The sequence below is a fragment of the Rhinopithecus bieti genome, unplaced genomic scaffold (assembly GCF_001698545.2).
Source record: "Rhinopithecus bieti isolate Rb0 unplaced genomic scaffold, ASM169854v2 scaffold_3856, whole genome shotgun sequence".
Lineage (NCBI taxonomy): Eukaryota > Metazoa > Chordata > Mammalia > Primates > Cercopithecidae > Rhinopithecus > Rhinopithecus bieti.
The window spans coordinates 1,760,015-1,778,509 of NW_016804410.1; the positions used below are offsets into that span (position 1 = coordinate 1,760,015).

The following is an 18,495-nucleotide window of genomic DNA, read 5'->3' on the forward strand; positions in this document are numbered from 1 at the left end:
ATTTATATTTTAAAAAATTCCTTTCATCACTCCTCCTCCCTACTCTTCTGCCTATGCTTCCTAGCCTCAGATAATCACCATTCTACTCCCCGTCTTCATGAGATCCCATTTTAGCCCCTACATATGAGTGAGAAGATGCAGTAATTTGTCTTTTGGTGCTTGGCTTATTTTACTTAATGTAACAGCCTCTAGTTCCATCCGTGTGGGTGCAGATGACAAGATTTCATTCCTTTTTTCTGGCTGAATAATATTCCATTGTGTATATATACCACTTTCTAAAAAATTCATTCTCCTGTTGATGGGCATTTAGGTTGATTTCATATTTTAGCTGCTGTGAATAGTGCTGCAGTAAACACTGGAGTGCAGATGGCTTTTCTATATATCGATTTCCTTTCTTTCAGATATATGTCCAGTAATGGAATTGCTGGATCATATGATAGTTCTATTTTTAGTTTTTGAGGAACCTTCATACTGTTTTTCGCAGTGGCTGTACTAATTTACATTTATGAGGATTCTCCTTTCCCCACATCCTTGCCAGCATCCATTACTGCCTGTCTCTTTGACGTATGCTGTTTTAACTGGGGTGAGATGATAACTCAGTTGTGGTCTTGATTTGCATTTCTCTGATAATTAGTGACACTGAGCATTTTTTTCATATACCTGTTGGCCATTTGTATGTCGTCTTTTGAGAAATATCTGTTCAGATCTTTTGTCCATTTTTAAATCTCATTTTCTCTAGCTATTGAGTTGTTCGAGTTCCTTAGATACTGTGGCTAATAATACCTTGTCAGATAGACACTTTGCAAATTTTTTCTCCTATCCTGTAGGCTCTTTGTTAAGTTTTTCCTTTGCTGTGCAGAAGTTTTTTTGGCTGGATGTAATCCCATTTGTCTATTTTGGTTTTGATTGCCTATGCTTTTGAGATCTTATACACAAAAAAACTTTGCTGAGACCAATCTCCTGGAGCATTTCCCCAGTGTTTTCTTCTAGTGGTTTCATAGTTACAGGTCTTACATTTTTAAGTCTTTAATCCATTTTGATTTGATTTCTGTGGATGGTGAGAAATACAGGTCTAATTTCATTGGTCTCATATAGTTAATCCAGTTTTCCCTACACCCTTTACTGAAAAGACTGTTCCCCATTGAATGTTCTTGGCACCTTTGTCAAAGATGAGTTGGCTGTATATGTGGATTTATATCTGGATCCTCTACTCTGTTCCATTGATTTATGTGTCTATTTTTATGCCAGTACCATGCTGTTTTGGTTATTATAGCTTTGTAGTAAATTTTGAAGTCAGGTAGTGTGATGCCTCCAGCTTTGTTCTTTTTAGTCAGGATGACTTTGGCTATTCGGTGTCTTTTGTAGTTCCATGTAAATTTGAGGACATTTTTTTCTAATTCTGTGAAGAGTGTCATAGGTATTTTGTTAGGGATTCCATTGAATTTGTAAATTGCTTTGGGTAGTATTGCCATTTTAACAGTATTAAGTCTTCTAGTTCATGAGCATGGAATATCCTTCCATTTTTTGTATTCTCTTCAATTTTTTTCATCAGAGTTTTATAGTTTTCCTTACATCAATCTTTCACTTCTTTGGTTAGATTGCTTCCTAGGTATTTTATATTTTGTAGCTGTTGTAAATAGGATTGCTTCTTGATTTCTTTTTCAGATAGTTCACCATTGGCAAGTTTAAACACTGCTGATTTTTGTATGTTGATAAATTCTGCAATTTCACTAAATTCATCTATCAGTTCTCACAGTTTTTTGGTGGAGTCTAGGTTTTTCTAGGTATAAGATTATGTCATCTGTGAACAAGGCTAAGCTGACTTCTTCCTTTTCAATTCGGATACCCTTTGTTTCTTTCTTTTGCCCAATTGCGCCAGCCAGGACTTCCAGTATTATGTTGTATAATACTGAAAGTGGGCATCCTTTACTTGTTCTGGTCCTTAGAGGAAAGGCCTTCAGTTTTTCACAATTCAGTACAATGCTAATGTGGGTTTTTCATATATGGCGTGTATTATTTCGGGGTATGTTCCTTCTATACTGATTTTGATGAGGATTTTTAATCATAAAGGCATGTTGAATTTTATCAGATGCTTTTTGGAGTCTATTGAAATAATCATGGTTTTTATTCTTGATTCAGTTAATGTGATGTATCGTGTTGATTGATTTGTGTATGTTGAACCATCTGCATCCCTAGGATGAATCACATTTAATCATGGTGAACGATCTTTTCAGTCCCCTTTTTAATGTGTGGTTGAATTCGGTTTGCTGGTATTTCACTGAGGATTTTTGCATCAATGTTCATCAGTGATATTGGCGTGTAGTTTTGTTTTTGTTGTCTCTTTGTCTGCTTTTGGTATCAGAGTAATATTGGCCTTGTAGCATGAGTTTGGAAGTATTCCCTCCTCTTCAATTTTTTTTTTTGAAGAGTTTGAGAAGGATCAGTATTAGTTTTCTTTACATGTTTGATAGAATTCAAGTGAAGCCTTCAGGTCCTGGACTTTTTTTGATAGAAGACTTTTTATTATAGCTTTGATCTCATTACTCATGACTATTTTGTTGAGGTTTTCTGTTTCTTCATATTTCATTCTTGGTGGGTTGTATGTGTCTAGAAATTTATCCATTTCTTCTGGGTTTTCCAATCTGTTGCCATATAGTTGTTCATAATGGTCGCTATGAGTCTTCATATTTCTTAGGTCCGAGTTGCTATGTCTCCTTTTTCATGTCTGATTCTATTTATTTGGATCTTCTCTCTTTTTCTTAGTCTAGCTAAAGGTTTGTCGATTTTGTTTATCTGTTCAAAAAACCACCTCATTGTTTTGTTGATCTTCTGTATTTTTTTGATCTCAATTTCATTTATTTCTACTCTGATCATCATCGTTTCTTTTTCTTTTAATTTTGGGTTTGGTTCATTCCTGCTTTTCTAGTTCCTTGAGGTGCATATTTGAAGGCTTTTTACCTTTTTGATATAGACATTTATTGCTCTCCACTTCCCTCTTAGTACTGCTTTTGTTACATCACACAGATTTTTTGTCTTGTATTTCCATTTTCACTTGTGTTTCAAGAATTTTTTAATTTATTTCTTAGTTTCTTCACTGACTTATTGGTCATTCAGGGCATGCTATTTAATTTCCATGTGTTTGTGTATTTTCTGAGGTTCCTCTTACTGATTTCTAGTTTTACTCCATTGTGGTCAGGAAAGATACTTGATATTTTTTTTTCTCTTTTTTTTAAGTTTGTTTGGACTTGTTTTATAGCCTAAGACATGGTCTGTTCTGAACATATTCTGATGAAAAGAATGTATTCTGCAGCAGTTGGGTGAAATGTTGTGTAAATGTTGGTTAGGCCTGTTAGATCTAGTGCATGGTTTAACTCCACTGTTTCTTTGTTGATTTTCTGTCTGGATGTTCTGTCCACTACTGAGAGTGGAGTATTGAAGTCCCCTACCATTATTGTACTGCAGTCTGTTTCTCCCTTTAGATTTGGGAATGTTTTATATACCTGGGAACTCTGGTGTTAGGTGCGTAGACATTTACAATTGTATCCTCTTGCTGAATTGTCCCCTTTATCGTTATGTTAGTGACCTGCTTTTTCTCATTTTAGTCTTAGATTTGTAGTCTCTCTAGTATAAGTATAGCTACATCTGCTCTTTTTTTGGCTTCTAGTTGTATAGAATGTTTTTCCACCTTTTTACTTTCAGCCTATGTGGGTGAAGTGAATTTCTTGAAGGTGACATAGTTGGTTCTTGTTTTTATATCCATTTACTTACTTTAGGCCTTTTAATTGGAGAATTGAGGCCATTTACATTACTGTTATTGATAAGGGCTTATTACAACTGTTTTGCTGCCTGTTTCTCGTTAAGACTCCTCTTGTTCTTTTTTTACTTGATTGTCCTTTGTGGTTAAGTGATTTTCTCTGGTAGTGTGTTTTAATATGTTGCTTTTATTTTAGTGGATCTATTATAGGTTTTTGTGTTGTGGTTACCATGAGGCTTACCAAAAACATCTTATAGACATAGCAAGTTATTTTAAACAGATGACAGCTTATCTTAGATAACAAATTTAAAAACAGAAACAAAGACCAAAAAAAACCACACATACACACGTGCATGCGCACATGCGCGCACACACACACACACACCACTTCTACACTTTAACTCCATCCCCATTACATTTTGACTTAGTTGTCCTAATTTGCATATTTTAATATTGCCTATCTCTTCTCAGGTTGCTGTAGATATTACTGTTTTTGATCGGTTGTCTTTTGGGCTTCATACTAGAGTTATGATTGTGGTAATAGTAGTAATAGTACATTGTACACTGCAGGTACAGTAAGTACAGTAAGAGAGTATTCTGGGTTTATCTATGTACTTGATTTTAATTTTACCACTGAGTTTGATACATTGAAAGTTTTTTTTATTTTTATTTTTTGCACATTAGTGGTTTTTTATTTCAGATTGAAGAACTCTCTTTAGCATTTCTTTTAAGATGGGTCTGGTGGTGGTGAATTCTCTCTACTTTTGTTCTTTTGGGAAAGATTTGATCTCTCCTTTGTATTTGAATGATAATTTTGCTGGATTCTATATTCTTAGATGGCAGTTTTTTTCCTTGAGCAGTTTAAAGATGTCATTCAACTCTTTCCTGGCCTGTGTGGGTTTTCTGTTGAGAACTCTGTTACCAGGCACTTTGGAGCTCCTTTACATGTTGTTTGTTTCTGTTTCTCTTGCTGCTTTTAGGATTCTGTCTTTGTTCTTGAGCTTTGAGAGTCTATTGCTTTGTGGTATTCTTATTTAGATTGAATCTGTGTGATGCTCTCAGACTTTCCTGTACTTGAATATTTGTATCTTTTGCAAGTTTTGGAAAGTTTTCTGTGATTATTTCTTTGAATATGTTTTCTACCCTTCGCTCTTGCTCAGCTGCCTCTTGAATACCAATCATTCTTAGGTTTGGTCTTTTGAGGTAATTTTCTGTATCTTGTATGCAGCCTTTGTTCCTTTTTGTTCTTTTTTCTTTCTTCTCTGTGTCTTTTCAAATAGCTGGTCTTTGAGCTCACTGAATCTCTCCTCTGCTTTGTTCAGTCTGCTAAGAGCTTCTAATGAGTTCTTCAGTTTATCAAATCTATTTCTCAGTTCTGAGGTTTCTGTTTGATTTCTTAAAAGTATTTCAATCTCTTCATCAAATATATCTGATAAAGTTGTGAAGTGCTTTTCGTTTTTACCTTGAGCTCATGAGTTTCCTTAAAATTGGTATTTTGAATTCTTAGCTCACAAATCGCCATCTTGTAGGGTTGCATTTTCCCTTGTCTTTTGGGGGAGGTCATAGTTTCCTGTTTGCTGTTGTTTCTTGTGGGTGGGTGTCTGTGTCTTTGTATGGAAGGATTAAGTTTTAATTCCAGTTTTCTCTGTCTGCCTTGTTTTGTTTTTTATTGGATGCGTTTGCTTAGAAATTTTTTACCGCTAGGCCTCTGCCACCTCTTTGGCCCTAGGTGGCCTTTAAACCCAGGTTCGCCTTGGCTCTAGTAAGCGATGGGAGTGCTGCTTGTCCTAAATGAGGGAGGTCCCAAAGGGATTATCCTGGCAGTGTGAGATGGCTGACTAGGAGTTTGTGCCCAAGAGATCTGTGGAATGTGCCTTCTCCAGCGTGGTGCTGCTGAACAGCCGCTGTGATTCGGTGTCTTCTTTGGCCAGGTTACAGAGCAGAGTGTCCAGGACTAGGGCTGGTGGTCCCATCTCCCAGCTTTTTCTCTGCGTGTGCTCGGGGATATTTCTCTCTTGAGGCAGTCACATCACTTCCTTCCCATGGGTTAAGGCAAGGACAGGTCTCCTGCAAGGAATCCCAGGAAGGTGGGAAAGATGGTTGACCACCTCAGTCTCACTTTTCCAGTATCACTTTTCCATGAGTTGGGGGAAGATTTTCTGCTCTTTTATTGCCGGGCAGAATCAGGGGGAGGGGCATCATGACTATGGAAGTCTAATTCTTCTTCTATCTGCATGGAGTTTTTCCACTTCTCCGTGGCCTCAGGATCTGTCTTGTCCTCATGTTTGAGTTCTGGGTTGTTGCTGGTGAAAATCTTGTGCCGTATATTTGTTTTAGGTTTTCTGTGGAGGAATGGGAGGAGGGAAACCAGCTCGCTTCTGTGCCACCATTTTAAAATGAATGTCGCAAGTTCTGCTTTAAACAATATTAATAATAACAATTATTTTCACTTTATAAATAGCTGCTCTGTCTGATCTCAGATGCTTTGTGATGGAGAGCAGGGAGATCCCGTCCCAGCTTTGTAGACAAACCTAAGGAACTGTTGTAGCCATCATGGTTTCCTTTTACCTTTTCTTTTTGTGGAGGAATGATGATGACAATGTTTGACTTTCTTTTTGTTTATTTTGTTTTTTTAATCTTCAAACATTTAAAATTACTAAAGTATATGTTTGCTTTTTCTTCATTCTTTCCTCTTTACTCTGAAATGAAATAGCCTGAAAATAGGAGATAATTTTAGAAAAGTATGAATATCTATACCTAGACGTGATTAAATATACTTTCTTTATCTTCTATAGTCAGATACAAAACAAGAGAAACAACACTAACAGGGAGAGATGACTGGCTGCAAAAGGCAGAGACCTTGGAGTCTTGTCTCTTCTAGTCATTGTTTTACCATCTTCAGAGAACTCATGCAAGTCCCCAACCCTCAGCTTCATCTGCAAAATGAAGAATTCAGAAAAGATAATTTCTGAGGTTCTTCCACAAAATTCTTTTATTCAGACTAGGAAGCTAACTGTTGGAGGTAAAATGAAGCTGATTTTAGTACATAGTGATGATTAGAACATGGGTTTGGCTGGATTTTGAATTCCATTCAAATCCATTGAATTTATGCCTCAAGAAAATTTCTTGGACTCCCCATGTCTCTCTTTCCTTATATGCAAATGAGGGTAATAATACCCATACCATAGAGCTACTGTGAGGATTAAAAGAGATTGAGGATTTGCTAAAATCCTATATTTAAAATTAGAACACATCATATGACTATGATTGACATTTCATTTGAGGTACTTAGTCTGCTATTTTTAAGTTCTTAAAGTTTTTAAAAAAATATGTAAGGGCCTCAGTCATGGGTTCATGTTTCCGGTGTTCCCAGAAACAATGCCTATCCTTTGAATGTTGATTCCTTAAGATGCCTCTGGAATTGACATTTAAAGTAACCCACAAGCTTATTCTCATACAGATATTTTTATTTTAGTAAAGGAAAAGTGAAATTTTGTCTTCCCTGTTACATAGAAAATGTTGATTTCAGGTAAAATTTAAATAAAAATGTATTAATAGCTTCTAATGACCTTTGCCTATGAAGAGACAAAAATAGAACTTAAATGTGCAAAATTTGTGTAAGTTATAAAGCACTTAACGAATGTGTTATTGTTGTTGATGATACAATACCAAAGTAATCAAACTCTGTAAATTACCTCAAGGCCAAAATTAATGACAATTTTATGATTTTCTTGCTCTTACTATTTTAATGCTTTGCTATAGAAAGGCAGTGGTTAAAAAAGTAGGGCTGGGTTGCCAGAGCAGATTTTCTTTAGTTTACTTTTTTTTTTTTTTTAGCTAAAACTTGCCTTCTCAACTCTTTTGGCCTTTAGAGTTGGTTATTCAGTTTTTTGTTGCTTTCTTTTCATAAGCTCAGCAGTTTGGTCTCTTTCAATTCTTAAGGAGTTCTCAAGACTTTGCCTTGAAATTGTGGGCAAGATAGAAGTGGAGGAGAAGAGTATATTAGCAATCTTTTGGATGGAAAACAAGATAGAAAATGAAGATAAAGCAGAAATCTGTACCTAAAACCCAAAATAAATATACCCAAATACCTTTGTAATTATATTAGTATTATAAAAATGTAAAGTTTAATAGAAAAGTTAAGATGATAAACCATCAATACTGTCTTTACTTTTTGAGCCCATGAATTTGTAGCACCAGGCTGATAGTACGTTCATGGGAGGGGAAATTCCACGCTTATTTCAAAGCCCTAAACAGAATTTAGGTACATATCTTCCTTTCGACTGTCAACATATATTTGCAGACTGGTGACAGTGGTGGCATGGCCTAAGGATTGAATTTGCAGTACTACCATTGGTGGCCATTTAATAGGTAGAAGATGGATATACAGAGAGAAGAGTTGGAGATCTGTGTGCACATTTCCAAAGAGATTGGTTTATGGGAGAATGTTACTGTTACTTAAGATGTCCTCTGCAGTTTTATATCTAGCCTGGACTAGTCTGTTATGGTTTGAACGCAGATTAAAGCTATTGGACAGATGTGATACGTTCTTACACTGGCTCATTACAGTGAAGGGAAGCAGACATAGGGGATTACTTTGTGATGAATTTCAGTTCTGCTGACTTCATTGAATTGATTGAGAGCTAAATTAAACATTTTAACAGTTGTAAAAGTACTGAAAAGATTAATACTTGAAGCTCTCCAAAGCTTAGAGTTTATCAGATATCTAATATATGGAGGGATGAGGCAGTTATATAACAAGCTGTGGAGTATACAAGGATCTGGTGAATTAAAAAAATAGAACATATAAGATGAAATCTAAACAGTACATTTTAGAGGCCTGTACTATCCAATCCTTTTTAAAAAGTCAAGAGTCAGGTATTCATTGTTTGCTTATTGAAATCTTGATAGCGCTTGCTAACTCAGTGGTTCTAAAGTAAATCCTGGAGTTAAAATGAAATAAGGCCTTATTAATACATTTAAATGGCAAACAGTATTTAGGCAAATATTATAAATATCTGTGTATTTATATCTATTCCTAATATCCTAATTCAGTATCTCTCCTCCATGAAATAGAAAGCAGTTTTGTGCTATTGCATGAGCAATGCAATATTTATTTCCCATCTTGCAATGAAAACTGTTGATTGTTTGCTCTTCACAGGTCACTGACAAGGAACAGGAGTTTGCTGCCAGGGCTGCGAAACAGCTCGAATATCAGCAATTAGAAGACGATAAACTTTCTCAGAAATCATATAGCAGTAAACTCTCTCGGTCTCCATTAAAGATTGCCAAAAAGCCTAAAAGCATGCAGTGCAAAGTGATACTTCTAGATGGATCAGAATATACCTGTGATGTAGAGGTAAGTGTGTGTTTTTGTCCTAGATATTGAGAGCTGGGGAATGTTGGTATAAAATATACAAGATGCCTCTTTATTTCTCTAGGTCTCTGGGAAATTACTTAAACCCAGTCTCTAAATATAAAATTATTTCCTAGTCTCTAACAGGGGATCAGATTAAAAATATGTATAATGTCCCAAAATGTTACAATCAAAAGGAAAATGTGATCGTATATTTTTTGAAAGATAAAATCTCCAACAATATGGTAGAAAAAAAAACATTTGAAAGCTTTAAAAACAGACTTTAATATCCTGGCTGTGAGCTATTATTTACATGAATTTTATCCTTTTTTTGTGTAATTTATGGCCACGTCATTTGTTACTTGGTGGAAAGCTTACAGATTCTGTACATAGGGGTGGTGGGATAATTCGAAAATGTCCATGCCCTTCTCTTGCTTGGAGAATGAGTAATTTTTAAAATGCACATTGTGGTGGGCATTGCAGTTTCAGTGTAAAGGTTATACTCTTTGTTCTTCTTTGTAAAGAAAACAGATTCCTCTCAGAGAAACGGCAGTTGAATGCCTTTTGTCAGAGATGTTTGTCAAGACCAGATTAGCAGATGAGACCACAACCTGTCTGGAGCTGCAGAGATGGCCGATTGTTGAGTTCTCTGAGTATAAGGGAGAATTCATACAGGGCATGAATTCAGGCTCTAGGAGCAGGTCTGTGTGTGCACCAAGATGGAGTGGCTTGCACTTTTAGCAAGGTGATTCCATTTCAGATGTGATGTCTTCATTCAAAGAGCTCATTCTTCCTGCCTCCAGCTCCTGCCCTTGTCATAAAGAGGGGAGGGTATCACACACATCTCCAAGCCAGCCCCTCTACCCCCTCATTCCGCCGTGCTTTCACAGTCCACCCTTTCCTCAGGCTTGTGCTGAGACTCTGTCCCAGGCAGCACAGTCAGTGCACACGTGTGTGTCCTCACATACTTCTCTTCCTCGTCCCTCATGACAGCTAATACCAAGCCCATCTTATTTCCCATGTTCCCATTTACTCTGCTTCCTCTGTCTCCCAACCCCCATATAATTCCTGTTATGTTTTGTATAATGCACTCATGCACCCAGTGTTTTTCTTGGAACAGAAGATTCAAATCCATTTCACGTTGAATTCATTTAGGATGGGAATGAGAGGTAGGTTGCTAAATTGTTACAGATTGCAGGAACATAGAAAAAATCTATATGGTTTTTGAAAATAAAGTCTTACATCAAAAATTATGTAGTCTGTTGTATACCAATTTATAGAAAATTTAGTCATCCTGTATTCTTATAAACATTGATGGGCCGCTGCAGGAATCCCCAAGGGCCGTGCACAAAACTATTTCTTGCCTTTTTCTGGCTTTGATTTTGTTTAATTTTTTAGACCAACGTGTCCAATTCCTCATCTAGATGTGTACCCTGGAAACAGGCACCTCCAGTAATATACCTCTGAGTTTTACTATGAAACTTACAGGACTTTTATAACCTTGAGAGATACTGTATTTTTTCAGTGTAGATGCGTTTTCTGGAAAAATTGATCCAAGTCAAGAGAAACTTTTCCTCTTAACTTTGAGGACAGTTTTTCTATTGATTGCGTTTATATAATGGAATAAATAGGGTAAACTGGCAGTCTTCGAGTCCTGGCTATCAGAGTCTTCCAAGAGTCTAGAAGAAAGTCGATAGTGTTTCACATAGAGAGGATAATGCCTTACGGTTGACCAAGGCACAAGTAGTATCGAACATTTTGTCAAACTTAATTTATGTCTGTGCTTCAGATTCATTATAGATAATCACTGTGGTTACAAATTTTTAATTTTATATTTACCTTTCTTTTGATGTCACTGTGAACATTTTGAGTGGCACAGCAAACTTGGCCAGTTATTTTCCTCTATAATAAATTATTTTTATACATTTGACAGATTCTTAAGAGTAACTTTTTTTCTGGAATATAAAACCTTTTGCTGGCAGAATTTTTTCAGTTTCACCACAGACATTGATATCAGAAAATACGTGTTCACGACTGACATCTTTGTGAAGAAGATGGAGAAATTTGGACACGGTAAAGTTCATGGATTAATTTGTAACCGATTGGTTGAATAAGAAAAATGAATTGTAAATCAAGCAGAGTGATTCTCAAGGAGGCAATGAGGTGCTAGTTAAAAAAAAAAAAAATGTTACAGTGGCTCTTGTGTTGTGATATAAACAATGGAAAGTAAAGTTTGGCTGGTGAGCTACACACGGGGCATACTAGGTAAACAGAGAAGGGAAAGCATTGCCCAGGGAAGGTGTGCTTCAGTGTTGGCTCTCCTTGAAACTGAGTCTGTATCAAAGACTTGATGAAGGCACAGAAACACAGCTGAACATTATTTTTTAAGCAATATAGAGCTTTAAAGCCTACATTGCTTATTTAAAGAGATTGATGCCTCAAGTGTCAGAATCCAGTTTTATTATAAAATGGACAGTGTGGGACACTGAAGCAAAGCAGGAAAGCTAACATTTAGCAGGAGTGGAGGTAAAACTTGACTCTGATAAAAGGGATCAAGTACAAAATGGAAATGTGTTTGCGAGAGGGGCAGTCAGACTTGGTAACAGTTTGGTTAAAACTCCTCTTTAGCTTTGAGTTCATTACAAACTCATCGTGAACCAACAGTGTGTTACAGTTGTCAAAAGCATTTTGTAATCACAGGCTGTTCCGTGGAAGCGTAGTGTTCGGTTTGCAGAAGGCAGCGAGCCATCCTGTTCCCTGCGTTGCACAGATCCTGCCTGCAGGGCTATGTTTCAATCACATGCGATAAATGCTCTGAAGCCACCAGACTGGGGAGGGCTGTTGGTAACCCGTGTGGTTTCAAGGAACTTCCTTAAAGTTTCTGAACAGAAAGATGAGGGTGAAAATACTTGCCTTGAAAGGCATCATTGAGAAGATTAAAGCAAATAATTTATTTGAACACTTTCTGGGATGTGGCATATTCGTAATGGTCTCTGTTTAATAATGATAATATGAACAATGGACTTTGACCTGAGCTTATTCAGCGAGAATTATAGGATGGTGAATGATCTGGAAGCTTTCATATGAGGAATGGTTAGAGAAATAGGATGTGTTAAATATGGAAAAAAAAAAAAGATTGGTGTGGAGGACAGGAAAGCTATTCTCAGTTACTTGGAAAGGTGGAGACTGAAGGGTTATTATAACTTTTATGTATAAAAAGCAAAACTAAGGTAGAAGTTACAGAAAGATTGTAAGCTAACAGGAAAATAATGTCTTTAAGGATCGCTGTCAACCTTGTGATGACATATGCACTACCATGGGAGGGTTCCTGTGGAAACTGTAGGTGCGATTATGGAAGCCACTGGTTCCTCACATGCTGCCTCAGACCATACCACATCCAGTGCCCCTTCCTGCTACCACTGATGGACAGAAGAGACATACAGACACAAAGAAACCAGACTGAAAGAGGCAGAATTATTTCCCTAATCCCTCTCTCCAATATGTGTAGTTATAGATGAATTAAGAATGAAGGCGATGATAACAGATGAAACTTTTTTTTGCATTTAATAAAGCATCAAAAAGAGCATTTTATTTTCATAAAATTGTGATGTTTTTCTCCATGGCATATTGAATGCCTTCATCACATCAACTTAAAATCATTAAGGCTCAGCTCTGCCATGATGGTAACATGAGAATTTATAGTCACCTGTAAAAGACTCCCTGGCAACACACACACGCGCGTGCACACACACACACACACACACAGACGGCTACAGTGGGAGAGACTTATCAACCCAGAAAGCAAGATAGAAGGAGTAGTTATCTGAGAGCAATGAGTGAACACTTACTGCCTGTTTGATCTGCACCATTTCCCCACCCATGTTTCGATGCTAGCCTTTTCAGATCATACTTTCTCTAACTTCCTTCTAGCAGTCGGCTTAGATCATTGTAGCATTCAGTGCTTTTCCATGTGAGAGACATTTTTTTTTTTTTTTTTTTTTTTTTTGAGACGGAGTCTCGCTCTGTCACCCAGGCTGGAGTGCAGTGGCGCAGTCTCGGCTTAGTGCAAGCTCCGCCTCCCCGGTTCATGTCATTCTCTTGCCTCAGTCTCCCAAGTAACTGGGACTACAGGCAGCTGCCACCACGCCCGGCTAATTTTTTGTATTTTTAGTAGAGACAGGGTTTCACTGTGTTAGCCAGGATGGTCTCGATCTCCTGACCTCGTGATCCACCTGCCTTGGGCTGCCAAAGTGCTGGGATTACAGGCGTGAGCCACCGCACCTGGCTGAGAGACTTTTTCCTCACTAACTTTTTTTTCAAACTCAGTCTTGATTATTTAAAATATAAGAAAAGATCTTATTATAGCGAGCCTGATACATATGTTTGAGAAATATTTACACTCTGCCAGATTTTCACGTATGCCAACAAAATCACTGTGTGATTCTGTTCCTCTTGTACTGTTAGAGAATGCAATCAGTGTCCTTCAGCAAGTTGGTTACTGTTGTTGATGTTTATTTCTCAAACATAAATTTTAAAAGAGAAAATAAATACAAATACCTCAGTCCCATGCAATGGAGGTAACAGTCCTCCCACTCATCCCATTTATTTTCATTTTGTTGCTTCCGTGTTTGGCAGACTGATTGGAGTCTGACTGATTAGTGTACAACGTATTCCTAGTGACTATCCAGTTAGGACTTTGCTTTCTCTGTTTGGGCACCATTCTAATCTAGTCTGATTTTGTTTTGGGAAAATAAGTCAAGCTTGATCTCACATTTCAGTCCATGTTTCATCAGATACGTTTGCTGCTGCATCTGTTAAAAGTTTCAGCCATTGTGTAGTGCAGTTTGGTTTGTTTCCCACGAGAAGCCCTGTTGGTGGAGTTGTCCAGGGCATTGCTGTAAGAGCGGTAGGTGTTACTCAACGGGTCCTGCCATGTTTCTCTCCCCATGTGAAAGTCAGCCCCTAAATATTGCCAATTTAATAATGAGGGCAATTTACAGCTTATAGGACCCAGGTACATCCATGCTGGGCTAGTATTCCAGGGAAACATGCCAATGAATGGGCCACACGGGAGAGAGATTTGCCTCCAGCTTGGAGCAAATCAGTGAGAGCAATTTAAATGCAGCCATAACACATAAAAAGCTGGCCCCTAGGTTACTTAGAGGTTGTCTAGAGGCCTATGGTGGAATGGGCTCGGTGACTGAGGACAATTTAGATCCCTCCAGGATAGGCCTGGAGTCTGGAATAAGTACATAAATGGTCAAGTGGACTCCAATAAACTTTGTTTGAGACCATCCAGAGATGCTTGTAAGGGACCAGAGAGGATAAGGAAATTTATGGAACCATGTTTCTAAGATGCTTTTGTTACCTTCTAACTATTGCTCAGTAAGGGTCTATTAAAAACTTGCCTAATATTCTGTCTTGCCTGTGGTTCAATTAATTGTGCAAATCTTGCCCTGTTTTATGCACTCTACTTATTGGGATTCAACGTCTTAGCTTTCCAACTCTTATAGGTTACATCATTAAATCTTTTCCAGCCCCTTTAGAAGTGCTTGACCAGACAGCAAATAGAATTGCCATAATCTAGAAAGTTAGAGTACCTTTTGCTTTTCTTGCATTACAAGAAATAATAATTGTTAACCATAAAAATAAGGACTGTTTTAAACCAATACAAGTATTGTTCATTCACCAAACACGTAAATCACAGAGCTTTTGATTCCATGTAGCTCTGTAAGTTTCCAGTTTCACCTATAACATGCCACCCTCCTCCATGGATCTCTGCTCAACTGAAGAACTTACATCAAACCATCCATCACCTGCTGTAACCAAATGGCCCCATCTAGCAGCAACAGTAATTTCCTGCTTGAAGAATGATGCCTGTAGGACTCTGGAGGATGAAAGGGCTTTAATTAACCTTGTTTGCTAGTGCGATGGCTCTTTGGTGCAACCATAGGAACAGTTACACACAGGGACTCTTAACATGCAGTGTCTCATTTACATAGTTACCATTAAATCTTCTTACGGTGTTGACATTTGTCTCAATAAGCTTTGATTAAAACAGACTCTGTTTACTAAAACTGTTAACTCCATTTTCCTGGTTATCGTTTTTAAAAGGTAATAAACTTTAATAGTCCATCATGAGTGTAGACAAGGCCTAATAAATATTCGAAACAATATAAATATTAACATGAGCGCATATATCAAGAAATATAAACAATAAGAGTCCTGCTATTTCACTGTACTGTAGGCTATGTTTTGGAAGCTGAGTGACTTTGGGAACTTGAGTGCCTGTGTACGTTCGATGGTCGATGCTCTACATGAGATAAAAATCCACTGAAGCATTCTTTTTGCTTACTCCCAGTTTCTCCCAGTTGTCACGTTGTGTGAAGGCCTGATAGGATTCATTTCCCAAATGTTAGTATTCTGATGTCATGATGCTGAAGCCCTAGGTTTACCTTTTCATGCAAACCTAACTCCTTTAAGTCTTCAGGCTTCCAGTGTGTTTTATGGCCACTTTGTGTTGCTGATGTCATGAAATGAACTTTCCCTCCCTGTGCCCAGGCAGAGGGACTCACAGGTAAACGCTCTGCTCCATCGTCTTGCCTGTTTCAGAGGACGGTGTCTTATCTCTGGATTTTGTACAACACCGTGGTTAATTTTTCACACAGGAGATATACATGACTTACTGGTTTAATGCAGAAAGCAGTCTTCCAAGTATGAAAATATTGCAAGTTTTCTAGTTTTCACCATCCTGTGGCTAAGATTTCAGGGGATATTTCATAGTTTTATCTCTAGTTGACTTGCATGAAGTTCACCTCTGTCAGAATTTTCCCTAGCATGATTCCCGAGAGTTTTCTCATGTGCTGTGGAAGAAGTCCTTTAAATTTCCTTACTCTGTGTGTGGCTTGAGTGCCACAGAGCCCTGTGAAATGGTGACTTGGCCGCTCAAAATTGCCACTGACACCTTTACCTGGGTTCAGATGGCAGTGCTGCCCTTTCAACTGCTTCTTCATAAATAAAGCAGCTTTCCCTCATTCCCCATAGCACGCTGGAGTTCAGGCTTTAAGGAAAGACAGTGTAACAGCACACCGGCTACATCAGCTGGCATTCCTAGGAGTTGTAGAGCTCCTCATCAATGTCTTCCTGCCTGACGCCCACTCTGCTCCTGCATGGCAGGTACCAGCTCACACCTACTGTAGGATGGTACCCTTTCTGCTCCTCAGAGTCCAGGCCCCCAGTCAGCTCTAACCTCAGGGAGAAAAGGAAGCTTCCCACTTTAGTCCAAGGCAGTCCTTATTTACTTCCTCAGGAAAAGAGTCTTTCCAGCATGGTAGACTTCAGCCAACTCCTTGGGTGGCTACAGTGGCCTCCAATCTGCACAGGTTTATCTGGTACCCCATGACCCCAATACAGGACTGCCTGCTACCAATGCACTTTACTAGACTTCTTTCTAGAAGTGCACCTATACTTAACATTTCCAAAAATCCCTTAAGGTGTAGTCTTTATCAGGTACACCTTTGTCTTCTCTGAGCCTACTTCCTCACCAGTTAAATGAGGTGTAGGAGACAAGGTTATTTTCATTGTTCCTTCCAGACATAAGTCTGTTTGGCTGTATGGCAGAGACAATCTCACTTTTAAACTTAAGTCTTTGCCTCATTTGGTCTTCATTAAAATCTTTGCATTTTCTAGAATGCATTGATCAATTTGTACATTATAATTTGTATATAATACTGACATATGTTTTTAACACGAGTGAATCATTTGGGTTTTAATTATTTATCTTAATGCATGTTGGTTTTTCTTGTTTACAATTTTAATCCATAAAACATGTTACCACATTGTGTACGAAAGGTACCAAAGAGCTGTACTCATTTTGCAGGGACTTTAATAAAAAGATTTGCTTGGGCACTTGTTACATTCCAGACACTAAAGACCAAATGAGCCAAAGACTTGAGCTTCTGTGTGAGATTGTCTTCACCATGAAGTCAAACAATTTTATATCTGGAAGGGATATTGGAAATAACCTTTTCTCCTGCGTTGTTTCACTGGTGAGGAAATAGGCACAGGGAAGCTAACAGTGTGTCTGAGGACACACAGAGGAAGGCTAGAACCAAGATCTCCTGCTCTCTGTTCCAGAGGTCTCTGCGCTACAGAATTAAAACCTGCAAAGTCAGTTAGACACGGTGGCTCACGCCTGTAATCCCAGCACTTTGGGAGACCGAGGCGGGAGGATCACATGGTCAGGAGTTCAAGACCAGCCTGCCCAACATGGTGAAACCCTGTCTCTATTAAAAATACAAAAATTAGCTGGGCATGGTGGCATGTTCATGTAATCCCAGCTACTTGGGAGGCTGAAGCAGGAGAATTGCTTGAACCGGGACCCGGGAGGCAGAGGTTGCAGTGAGCTAAGATTGTGGCACTGCACTGCAGCCTGGGTTACAGAGCGAGACTCCATCTCGAAAAAAAAATAAAAATATGCATTCTACAGCAGCAGAAGGAAGGATCCAAAGGATAGTATTTGTCTCCAGTATGGACTTGTGATTTAGTAGTGTCACAGGATCTTTCGGGCGTTCCTTTTCCAGCCGGAAGCCTCTGGGGCGGGTGGCGCCTGTGCCTGATTTTTGCTCAGGCCCCCTGGGCTTGTTCCACCCACTCAACCTGGCAGGCTGCACTTGGCTAGTGCTACCAGCCCAAATCCAACGCCTGTCAAGGGCAAGACAGGTGTGGAGTGATGAGGGGTGCAGGAGCGAGCAAGTGCGGGGCCCAGTCACTACGCACAGCCAGACACGCTGGCTGCTGTGGCAGGGCAGACAGCTCCAGGCACTGGCACAGGCACCGGCTCTGGGCGGGCCTGCGGCTGGATCGGACGCACTGCAAACAACTTCTGCTGTGGATACCCACATCTGGACAAGGGGAATGCAGCGACACCCAGAAGCTTGGAGGTGCCAGAAACCACAGACCCCCAGAGAGGATGTCACAGCCCTGGCTCAGGGAGGCTCTAGGTCTGGGCTCTTGGAAGGGCTGCAACCCTTCTCTCCTTTTTGTCGCCCCCAACATGGCAGGGGATGGGGATGGTGTGTCTCAGCCCTGTGTGTTAATAGTCAGTTATGCTTTTCAGCAGTTCCTGAGTTCTTGTTCCATATGCAGGAATAATGAGGTATGCGGACAGCTGGATGGGGAACAGGGCAAAGAGGTGCTTTATTGAGCGACAGTACAGCTCTCAGGAGACCTGAAGTGGGTAGCTCTTTTCCTTTTCTTTTCTTTTGAGATGGAGTCTCTCTGTCGCCCAGGCTGGAGTGTAGTGACATGATCTCAGCTCACTACAATCTCCACCTCCCAGGTTCAAGCAATTCTCCTGCCTCAGCTTCGCAAGTAGCTGGGATTA

The 18,495-nt window shown here is 39.0% G+C and overlaps 1 protein-coding gene across 9 annotated transcripts in view; it reads left to right on the plus strand.

The window, feature by feature from the left end:
- Positions 1-18,495, plus strand: part of EPB41L3 (erythrocyte membrane protein band 4.1 like 3) — a 153,687-nt gene that overhangs the window by 58,177 nt on the left and 77,015 nt on the right. For all 9 annotated transcript variants that reach the window (XM_017867911.1, XM_017867913.1, XM_017867915.1 and 6 more), the window contains exon 3: positions 8,916-9,113. In XM_017867911.1, the coding sequence (XP_017723400.1) occupies positions 8,916-9,113 (198 nt within the window). The remainder of the gene's footprint in view (positions 1-8,915; positions 9,114-18,495) is intronic.